We start from the raw sequence: 12,549 nt of genomic DNA, 5'->3' as shown, positions 1-12,549 counted from the left end.
ATTAAGAAATGCAAAAAAATTTGGGGGTTTTTCTGTATGTAAGGATGTTAGTGTGTGGGGGGCATGATTTTGTTCACCCTGTTTGAAGCTTAATTACTCCTGTGCTTTTTGTTGAAAATTTCTGAAATTTTGGCAGAGAGGTTTGTTTATTAGAGGGATTGGTGCTATTAAATTTTGATGGTTAAAGGTCAAGGGGTGGGTAGATAAAGGGGTTTGTATGTATTTCCAATAGGGCCTGACTTAATGACAATTTTACTCATTATTAGCATTTACAATTTTTTATAAAACCTATCCCTACAATCAAACTTAAGTTTTTGCCATTTTATAATAGTTAAAAATATAAAAAGTTTTTTTAATAAAATATTGTAACAGATGGTGTCATCAAATGTTGCTGGATTTTTCGAATAAACAATATTATGTTGATTTTTGAATTGGTCCAGCCAACTGTTGTTTGCATACAAAATTGTCACATCCAAATTATCTAGTAATTTTTCTTGCTTGAGTTTTCAAGATTGGTCTGTCTATTGAAAATCCAGCACTTTATGTAATAAACCATTGAAGCAGTGCTTCATTGATGTTTGCATGATCACATTTTGTAAATTTTTTTTGTTTCAGTTATATTGTTCTCCAGTACCAATAGGTAGACATCTTTATTTTTCTTACTTACTCAGTTTCCATAATGTTGATATAACATTATGGAAACTGTTGAAGAAGACAAGAAAACTTCCTACATATTTTGACATTTTAGTATCATGTTCTAACTTGTGAGTAATTTTTACATTTTTTAAATCGAGAGCAATTTTCTTTTCTTCATGGACATTTTTCTCATGGAAGGGTCCATTTCTAACTACACTGTATGGTAATTTTACAGTTGTAATGATGATTAGGTAAATTGGCAAAGCAGGGCTGGAAGCTAGTCAACAAAGAGAGGAATGGTCTCCAAAAAGAAAGTTAAGTGATAAATGTGATAAATAGGCCTGTAATCCATGCAGGTCATAAAACTAAGTAACCCTTTCAGTTTTATCTCTTCCAAGAATTTCATACAACATTTCTTACTAATTGAACAATTAAGAATGTTCATATATTTGCATGGCTACCGAAAGTTTGCTTGGTATATCTGTGAAGTATGCTCATTATAACATGAGCAAATGTACAGAAATATGTGTAAATTAAAATTGTTACGGCATTTTGCTTGTTATAACAATGAACTCATTATAACTGAATTCAACTGTATTTGAAATAATGAGTTTTAGATTCATGAAAATTGCTAATTTATAGAAGCATATTTTTAATTTTCTAACTATTTATAATCAAGAAGTATGATTACAGTATATTCTTAAATGTTTTAAGTGATATAATTAAAAATTTCTTAAAGAACTTCAATTTTTTAGGTGGTAAAATTTGCTCTTAGTCACTCAAAATCAGCAGCAGCCAGAAAATTTTCAGTTGATAGAAAACAAGTTAGCCATTGGGTAGCTGATAAAGATCGATTAGAAAAATTACTTGACATGAGTGATACCACTAATAAGCCTGTTTTAGAAGACGTCAATGATGAAATATGGGAATGGTATCGAGAAATGGAGGATAAAGGTATAAATTTATTTTTTATTTTAAAATTTAATACATTATTTTTTTCTAGCATTTAAAGAATTAAATCTGTATTTAGTGAAAAAGCAAAATCAGAAATTTTATTTTTCTTTGAAATAATGAGTTAATTCAAAATAATATTTAATAATATAAATATTTAAAATACTTATTAAAAAGTAAATAATTCCGTAATCAATCCACACATTTCTAGAAATTAAGAATGTGTCTGTTAATTTTTTTCACAATATTAATAATAATATGAAGAATAATATTGCAAGTAATAATATTGTGAAGAAAGTTAATAGACAGAGTGACAGTTATAAATTATATACTTGAAATCTGCTTATTCAGGAGACCAAAATTTTGAAAATATTTTTAGAAACATTTTTGATTTTTTTTAATCAGCTTCAGCCAAAATTTCTTTGAAATCTAATTTATAACTTCTCATAGAATCTAGAAATACCACTAAAATTCAGACCAGACATGGAAAGTCAGAGGCTGGAGATCCCAATTAACTATATACAAACTTCTGCTCTGGGTCAGAAGTTGTGATTTTATTTTAAATTAAGAGATGGTTAAAAATTTCAGCCTGGCATTGTGACAATATCACAATGTCACAGTAAATAAATATTTTTAAATAAATAAATAGATTTAGTAATCTAAATATATAAAATTGCTTGTCTTGACTGACTGACTGAATGACTCACTCACTTACTGATTCATCTTCGCCCAGAGCAGACCGCTTAACCTAAAGAGGTGAAATTTGGTAGACAGTTAGGGTATGTCATGGAAACGCACACTAAGAAGGAATTTTTCGAAATTCCCAAGCGGAGGGGAGAGGGAGAGCATTAAGGCTTAACTGGAAGAATGGCTTCTACTGTACTATTTTAGATGCAATTTTTTGTTTTTATCTGCATTGTGGTATGGCATGCCATGAGAATGCACACTGAGAAGGGATTTTTCAAAATTTTCCTGCGGGGGAGAGGGAGAGCATTAAGGCTTAACCGGACGAATAGCTTCTACTGTATTATTTTACATGCGATTTTTTGTTACGTTTAGTCTTCATTAAGTACTTAAGTGTATTAAATTAATAACATTTCAGACATTGTTATAAATATTTTTATATATTTCGATTTTTTAACCAAATGTTTGAACCTTTTTAAATTCGAATTTGTTATTGCGTATTGGTTCAATTATAGAACAATTGTAAACATTCCAGAAAATTGATCAAATTGAAAATAGTTTGTTTGATTTTGAGCAATTCTCATCATTCTCGGCGGTAGGTACTATGGTTGTTGAAATACTGAATATAAATGGGGTTTGCTTGCATAACCTCCGCGGGCAAAGTTGCAGGTAACAGCTAGAAAACACACACTAAGAGGGGATTTTTCGAAATTCCCCCGGGGGGAGAGACAGGATTAAGGTTTCAACAATAGAAGTATTAAGTAACAATGAAAGTGTCAACAATAAATGTGTCAACAATGGAAGTGTTGCGTAACAATGAAATCAGGGGGAAACGATGCATTCTGTGAAAACAGATAAGGTTGACTATAACGTAATAATCTTAATCTTTGCTACCGTTACTTTTGCCTGAACAATGCCAGGCCTACCTGCTAGTTCTAATATATATTGTTATAGAAATGTATTAAATTATTATTTTGTATTGTTTATAATGGGTTGAGTCATAAATAAATTCCAGTTGAGGGTAAGTGTAATTATTGTTCAAGTACTTGTGAGAAAATATGCCACTTCATTAATGGCTATTAGCAAATAGTCTGTAAATCTAAATTTTAAAGCTGAAGTGTCAATAATGTATTAAGAATGTGTTTTTGAAGTCATTCAAAATGGAGCATTTGAAAGTACATATATGCTATATTATGCTTTGGGAGTATAAATTTGTCAGTAATGGTACAGAAACAGCCATGTCTATGGCATTGGCATGATTTCTGATAGAGCAGTTTTAAAGTGGTTTACAAAATTCTGTTCTGGTGATTTGTCTTTACACAACGAACGAAGTGCAGGCTACTCCTCAGACTTTGATGATAACATTTTAAAGATCTTAATTAAGCAGATCCCACAGCAAACAACAAGGGAGTTAGCAGAGAAGCCTAATACATTCCAATCAACCATCAGTTGTCACTTCCAAAAACTAAGGAAGGCAATTTAGCTAAAAGTTTGAGTTTCCTCATAATCTCAGTGAACAGAATAAGGTCAAAACTACTACCATGCTTTCTTTGCACAAAGCTGAATCTTTTTGGCAATAATTATTACAGGAAATGAAAAATGAAAATGTCATTCGAAAATGACAATGGATTGACAAAGATCATTGGCCTCAGTTAGCTTCCAAGTCCAGTGTGCATGGAAGAAAATTTTGTTATATGTATGGTGGGATCATCAAGGAATTATCAATTTCAAGTTGTTACTATGCAATGAAACTATTATTGGCAATTATATATGTTCAACAGTTAGAACAGCTTTGGCTAAACTTCAAGAAAAGTGCCATGCACCTAACACAAAAACACTTAACACATTAACAGCAAAAAAGGTAACCTTATTGTATGACAATGCAAGATCACACATAGCAAAGGTTACTCAATAAAAAAATTTGGAGTTGGGCTGATCTGTTTTGCATTGTCCACTATATTCACTAGACCTGACACCAACAAATTTCCATTTTTTTAAGCACTGCAGAACACTTTAAATGGACATTTCCAAAATGATGACCAGATTCAAGAATTTTTTGATTTGAAACCATCAGAATTTTATTAAAGAGAAATTGACAAGTTGCAGAAAAATGGCAAGAAGTCATTAATAATGATGATAAATATACAGTATATTAGATTAAAATCTATTGTTGTATATTTTATTGACATCTAAATTTCCTTTTATAAAACAGAATTTATGATTCAATTTAGTAATTTAAGTTATTAATATTAACTATTAAAATTTAATAAGTGTATAAATACAAAATGACATATTCACAAAGGTAAAAAACCTTGTTTCTGTCTATCCTTCTGCCGTATTAGAATTTAATTATATAAACATAATTTAATCATACTATTATTTTTAATAATAGTTTATATAATTATGACATAAATGAAGTGAATCTTTAGTTTTCACTATCAAAATCTATTGCATTTTAATTTAATTATAAAAAGTTTTGTTTTTTTATTTTAGGAGAAGAAACAACCAAAGAAATGATATGTGCACAAGCAGAATATTTTTTTAAAAGAAGAGGATGTACTAGTTTTACAGCTAGTGATGATTGGTATAGACAGTGGTGTGTAGCTAGAAATTTTAGAAATTCTCAAAAAGAAGAGGATCATTGTGTAGAGGTATTATTAGGAAAGTTTTAAAAATTAAATCTTATTTAGAATTTTCAGTTAGGAATTATTTTTATTTAGTTTAATATTATTAATAATATAATCAAATTAAAAATTTACTTTTATTTAAATATATATTTAATTATTGTGTATGCACACAAAGTTAACTGTACTGTTTAAATATATAAAATTGACTGTAGTTGTATATAAACAATTTTTAACTTTATATAATATTTTAACATTATTCCTATCTATTTTACAATTAAATTTATTGCAATGTAGACACCACGGTGATTTTTGTCTTTTTAACCTAATAGCAGCTTCATGTTCTTTTTTATATATAATAGTTCTCAATATTTCTGAGTTTTTGTTTAAAATACCTATTATTTAAAATAGAAAATGTAATTGATATTTAATCTGTGTTTCTAAAATTACAGAAAAGTTCTGTATAATTTCATTCATTAGCTTTTCCATATGAAAATTTTTAAATAAGATCTACAGGAAATTGCTCTCTGGTTACTGTTAATTATGTGTTTAGTCTAATGTAAGGAAAATTTTTTTTATAATAATTTTTCATTGGAATTTGCTCCATTTGTAACTAAAGTATTCTGCAATTTAACAAAGAGATACATTTTTATTCATAAAATTAATATTGGCATTCCTGACTAAAACCATCTTTCAGACATTTAAAAACATTTGTTTATTTTTCATGAACTCTTAAGTTAGGAAAATACACATTTTATTTATGCTTCATGATTTCACTTAATTTCTTTTTATAAAGAGCTACAGTGGAACCTCACTTAACAAGCATAATTCATTCCAGAATCTTACCCATAATGCAAAATACTTGTTAAGAGAAACAGTTTTACCCATATAAATTAATGTAAAATATGATAATGCATTCCATGCCGAAAAAATACTCAAATGTGTTATGTATAACATTTATTCAAAGACAATTATACAATATACATTGTCAAGGAGCATAAATAATCTTCATGTTTTCTTCATGCACGGAATGAACCAACCTGAAATGCAAATTCGATTTGCAGAAAACAAAACAATCACAGATAATGTCTTATGAAGATGCCAAACAATATGCCAAATTCTTGGGCTATGTAAAGGCTATAATTAAATATTAGAGGTTGTGGCTGAAGTTTTCATCTCTAAAATGTGAACGTCGAATGTTGAGTGCTGCCATCTTGTAAGCCTAGAAGTTTGACAGTGTGTTCAGAACGTCATTGGAATCATGCTCGACATTCCAAATGCCATTGTCAAACTTCTAGGCTTACAAGATAGAAGTGCTCAACATTCAATGTTCACATTTTAGAGATGAAAACTTCAGCCGCAATTTCTCTATTAGAAATTAATTAATTTGACTAGAGGTCGGCAGTTATGCTGCCAATCTCTAGTCAAATTAATTCATTTCTAATATTTAATTATAGTCTTTGCATAGCCCAAGAATTTGGCATGTTGTTTGGCATGTTTATTATATAACAGGCTATGGTTGTTGATGTTTATGCGTAATATGTATGAACACAAGTTTGGAAAAATGTGTGATCATAAGCGACACTAAGATGCTAGAGGAATGAGTGTTAAACACAGACTGATGGAGCATGTGCACAATCTGGAACTTCCCCTCTCCTTGTCACTCGTTGTGCGAAATGTTGCTTGTTAAGTGAGTCATTTTTTTTTACAATTTGTTTTGCTCTTTATATGAATTACTCATTAGGTTTGACTGTATTATGAAAATGTAAGCAATTGCAACTGTGCATTTCTGTGAAATATATTTATATGTAAATATATTATGTAAAGATTTTTTTTATGAGAATTAAGGTAAAAATAATAATAATATATTAATTCTAATGCAGGTGATAAAACATAAATTTAAAAAATAATGGTTCTGGTACTTTCAGGAAGCATGCTTCCTGAAAGTGAGAGAGTTTTTGGCATCTAAAAGTGTCTTCTACCTCATGACATTGTTACAATCCTCTACTCAATACTTACTGGACTTAGCCCCATGATTTCATTAATTTTTCCTAAAATAAAGATCCAGTTTATAAGGTAGCAATTTGAATAAATTGAAGAGATTGTGATGGAATCAATAGAGATGTTAAGTAGAGATGCAGATGTTGTCCAATTGCATGAACGAGGTTCGGGGGAAATTAAATCAGACATGGAGAATTTGTTGTAAAAATGAATATTTTCAGCAATGACCACAAAAGCATTACAGTAAAATGGAGTAGATTCTCAGCTAATTCTAGAGACATTAATTGGGAAAACTTGCCAAAACATAGGTAAAGCATGTGCTTTGAAAGTAAAATCAAATTTTGTTTACTTTGTTTCTGATTAGTCTGTCACTTGTTACATCATTGCCTACTTACATAGTTATGCATTTGCAGTAAGGACCCTTATCAAAACACATTTAGAAAGAATAAAAAAAAAAAAACATTTTTCATAAAATTTAAAACAATGGGATTGGTAAAATTCATAAAAATTTTTTGTAGATTCTAAAAATCAATAAAATAATTTTTAGATTAAAACCAAATAAAACTACTCTTTCTTATTCGATTTCGAGTGATTCATTTTAGCAGACAAACAAATAACAAAGAAATATTAAACTTTAATTACCAATAACTTCATAAAATTCAAATGCATTTCGCTTACAATAAAGCCTCATTAGTGGACATGATGAACTTTAACAATTTCTGTTCCTGTTATGCTGTGTGATTTTTTTCCCAGCATGCATCTACATTCATTCCGGTATTCAGATTTATCATATTAATTTATTAAGATTTATTTGCATATGCTACAATGCAAAATGTTCTATTAGTCTTCTTTTGAAACAATTTTTAACTTTATATAATATTTTAACATTATTCCTATCTATTTTACAATTAAATTTATTGCAATGTAGACACCACGGTGATTTTTGTCTTTTTAACCTAATAGCAGCTTCATGTTCTTTTAACTGTGTCTCCAACTTCCTTCCTGTTCCTTTCCTTCCAAGACCGACAATGAAGTTTTGGTCTTGGACAAGTACATGATAGCTTGTAAATGACACCTGCAACTTTAAGTTGGTTTTTTGATGTATTCTGGTCTTTGTTATTTATAACATTAATTACATTCATCATCTTATTTTTTTGTTTTGCCACTATACACATAGAAAATTTCTTGAAAACTGGTTTACAATTTTTAAGAAATTTTAGATTATTTATATAAGGGAACGTAACATATAAATTATTCATTATTTGATTTTTGACTTTATATCTATGATTTATATAATTTTTATACCACTTACATATTGTATTCTTTGGGTAATCATTTAATAAATATTTTGTAAATAATTTTTTTCTTTAATTCCATTATAAATATGCTTTTCTTGGTTTCTGTAGGGCAATATGATTTGTAATTAATAGTTTTCTTTGTATTATATAATTTTTCATACTTATGAAACAAAATTTAGGTATCGTCTCTTTTTATAGTAACATCTAAAAAATTTTATGCTTCTAACACAATAAAGTGCTATAAATTAAGACACTTGGCGGGTTGTCTCATCTTTATTTAGTTGATCAACTAAATAAAGATGAGTTTTTTCTTTAATTCCATTATAAATATGCTTTTCTTGGTTTCTGTAGGGCAATATGATTTGTAATTAATAGTTTTCTTTGTATTATATAATTTTTCATACTTATGAAACAAAATTTAGGTATCGTCTCTTTTTATAGTAACATCTAAAAAATTTTATGCTTCTAACACAATAAAGTGCTATAAATTAAGACACTTGGCGGGTTGTCTCATCTTTATTTAGTTGATCAACTAAATAAAGATGAGACAACCCGCCAAGTGTCTTAATTTATAGCACTTTATTGTGTTAGAAGCATAAAATTTTTTAGATGTTACTATAAAAAGAGACGATACCTAAATTTTGTTTCATAAGTATGAAAAATTATATAATACAAAGAAAACTATTAATTACAAATCATATTGCCCTACAGAAACCAAGAAAAGCATATTTATAATGGAATTAAAGAAAAAAATCATTTACAAAATATTTATTAAATGATTACCCAAAGAATACAATATGTAAGTGGTATAAAAATTATATAAATCATAGATATAAAGTCAAAAATCAAATAATGAATAATTTATATGTTACGTTCCCTTATATAAATAATCTAAAATTTCTTAAAAATTGTAAACCAGTTTTCAAGAAATTTTCTATGTGTATAGTGGCAAAACAAAAAAATAAGATGATGAATGTAATTAATGTTATAAATAACAAAGACCAGAATACATCAAAAAACCAACTTAAAGTTGCAGGTGTCATTTACAAGCTATCATGTACTTGTCCAAGACCAAAACTTCATTGTCGGTCTTGGAAGGAAAGGAACAGGAAGGAATTTGGAGACATAGTTAAAAGAACATGAAGCTGCTATTAGGTTAAAAAGACAAGAATCACAGTGGTGTCTACATTGTAATAAATTTAATTGTAAAATAGATAGGAATAATGTTAAAATATTATATAAAGTTAAAAATTGTTTTAAAAGAAGACTAATAGAACATTTTGCATTGTAGCATATGCAAATGTGATAAATCTGATTACCGGAATGAATGTAGATGCATGCTGGGAAAAAATCACACAGCATAAAAGGAACAGAAATTGTTAAAGTTCATTATGTCCACTGATGAGGCTTTATTGTAAGCGAAATGCATTTGGATTTTATAAAGTTATCAGTAATTAAAGTTTAATATTTCTTTGTTATTTGTTTGTCTGCTAAAATGAATCACTCAAAATTGAATAAGAAAGAGTAGTTTTAGGATGAAATTTTGTGTTGGCTTGAATTAAAATGAAATATTAACTAATTCCCCATAAGAAAAATTTGTAAATTAATAAACTGTGTTAAAACTCTTCAAATTGTCTTGATTAATAGCTAAATAGAAGTTTTATCGTCATTTAAAAAATAAAAGATATTTACATCAAAATATATTTTAAAATGTCATAAAAATATGGTTGTATTTTCAAGAAAAAAAAAAAGCTAAATGATAATGAAAAAAGTCTGCAAAAAACTAAAAAAAAAGCTTATCTTTTGTATTAGTGCATTTCTTAAATTTTCAGAAAAACCATTGTCATTATTGTAAATAAATTTTACATTTTTGAGATCAAAAACTTTGTTAATTATCACTTCATTCTAAAAATATTATTTGTGGTGACAGTGATGACTTCAATTTTATTTTTATTAATCAAAAACTTATAATTATGTGTGTTATTCTATGATGATGAAATGTTTGATATTGGGTAGTAAATTATACTTTAGGCCTATTTAATTATTTGTATGATTTAATTTGAATTTTTAAAACTGAGTAGTAATAATTATTAATTTGTTCATAAATTATTGTTTTATTTTGTGTGCTTAGTGTGCAAAACTTTCAGTTCAATTAATTTTGTGTATGTTTGGGGAAATTTTTCATCCTGAAATTATTCTGCACCTCTGATGTTAATTAAATTACTGACAAAGAAATACAAGTTCCTTTTGTATGTAGCAGAATTGTTGGCATCATTGCATAACTTTACAAGAATACTACTTTGAGAGTGATGGCAATAATTAGTTTTTAAAAGAAACAATTTTTTTTCAACAGCAGAATCAAAAAACTTTTGGCAAGCACCACATATCAAATTGAGCATGACATTGAATATATTTTGAAAGATTTTTTATAGCCATATTCAAAAATACTTTATCCAAAATGTTATTAATGCTTGACTCTTAGAAGTAATATTTTATTATTATTATTATTAAAGTATTTTTTATAAATTTTATTTTAATGGTTAATTAAATTTCTTATTATATGCTTATAATGACAATATTTTCTTCTACAACTATTTCTTCATTTTAACAATATTATAGTTTTTTCCAAAACTGAATTAACTTAATTTTTTTATAATATTAAAATATAACAATGCTTTTGAATTTTTATATTCTATATATTAATTAAATAAGATCTAATTTTAAGATATTTTTATTTTTAAAACATGTTAAATAAAAATTTACTCAATGATAATGGACAAATGAAGTAACATTAATTAAACAGGATTAGCAGTCAAGATTATTTAAATTTTTTCAGATAATATAAAATATTAGTAAATAAATAAATAATTTTTGTTTGCATACAGAAAAGAAAATAGCAATATTTTCCACCTTCTGTTTTACCCTTTATAATGAATATCTTATGCAATTTCTTATAAAATATTTATAATTGAACTTTACAATGTAATAATTTTAATTTTCTGTTATATTTCATTTTAAATTATAAATTAATGATAATAACTTTTATGATGTATACAGGAAACAAAACTTGGTGTGTTAAATTCAAAATCTACAAGTTCAAACAAATTGGAAGTAGATAGGAAACAAATATTTGAGTGGGTGACAAAAGAAAATTTTCTTCTTAATGAAAAGGATAATAATCCAGTATTAGAAGAAGTAAATGATGAAGTGTGGGAATGGCTTAGGATACAACAAAAGAAAGGTATTAAATTTGTAAATATAATTTTTATAAAATTATAATAAATAAAAAAAAAAAATACTATAGTTTCCTGCCTATAATCTGCACCAGCATATAACCCACAGAAAATTGTTAGAGTGGAAATAGAACATTTAAATGAACAAAATTTACACAAGTACTGTACTTTCAACAGTTCATTACTATCATTCTCAGGTGAGAAAGCTCTAACATAGAACACCTTTTGGCATTATAGAGAGTTTAATTTATAAATAAGTTTATACAATGCATAACTTGGCTTCATGTATTTTCACTCCTTATAATTACTGCTGAAACTTTTTAAAAATAATAATCACTTATAATGTTTTAAGTTTTATTTAAAATTTGAATTTATATTTCACTCTACAATTATTGTTAAAAATCTAGAAATAATAACAATTTATAACATTTTTGTGATTTATTCTAAAATTAAAAAGTTGTTCTGTTTTAAACATTTACATGCTTTTGACACTTATAGAAAAAACACACACAAAATATCCTATGACCGTGCCATAATCACAGAAAAAACAATTCATCACAGCAAACCAGATATCATTTTTTATATGTGATTTTTTGACAAAACAAAATTACATATAACATAGATATAACTGTACCAAACTCTCACAACATACAAAATACATACACTGAAAAAATTAGTAAATACTCAGAACTTGCCCAAGAAATGAGATGTCTCTGGAGAATGGATATGGTACATACTGTGCCAGTAGTAATACTTTTGTACGGGGTCATACCACATACACTACACAAAAGTCTAGAAACAGGCTTCACAATGACATATATAGTGAAACCTCTATTAATGGACAGTCCTAAATTGTGGACACTCCTACTTAACAATTTTACAATCCCCAGACCCTTCAAATAGGACATCTGTTATATTTACCTTTAAATAATAGATGCTGTTGTCCATAATCTCTTGTCAAAACACAAAGTCCTGCCTTCAATATTATGAAAGAATATAAATAACACCTTTAACTATCCAGCAATAAAAATGGTTAATGTGACAAAAATGTTTTCAACCGTTTTTTTTTAACAGCCATCTTCAGTTGAACCAATATTAAAAAAGAGCATTAAAATGGAATGT

General features: G+C 27.4%; 1 protein-coding gene across 1 annotated transcript in view; it reads left to right on the top strand.

Moving 5' to 3' along the window:
- The window catches only part of LOC111620181, a 63,026-nt gene that overhangs the window by 34,801 nt on the left and 15,676 nt on the right, over nucleotides 1-12,549 (top strand). Inside the window, exons 5-7 of the mRNA XM_023362064.1 lie at nucleotides 1,392-1,590; nucleotides 4,765-4,922; nucleotides 11,252-11,435. Coding sequence (XP_023217832.1) covers nucleotides 1,392-1,590; nucleotides 4,765-4,922; nucleotides 11,252-11,435 — 541 coding nt within the window. The remainder of the gene's footprint in view (nucleotides 1-1,391; nucleotides 1,591-4,764; nucleotides 4,923-11,251; nucleotides 11,436-12,549) is intronic.

Source organism: Centruroides sculpturatus, unplaced genomic scaffold (genome assembly GCF_000671375.1).
Source record: "Centruroides sculpturatus isolate CEXI.00-Female unplaced genomic scaffold, Cexi_2.0 scaffold206, whole genome shotgun sequence".
In the NCBI taxonomy this organism is placed as follows: Eukaryota; Metazoa; Arthropoda; class Arachnida; order Scorpiones; family Buthidae; genus Centruroides; species Centruroides sculpturatus.
The sequence above is the reverse complement of the archived record's forward strand: the minus strand, read 5'-3'. Positions and strand labels throughout refer to the sequence as shown.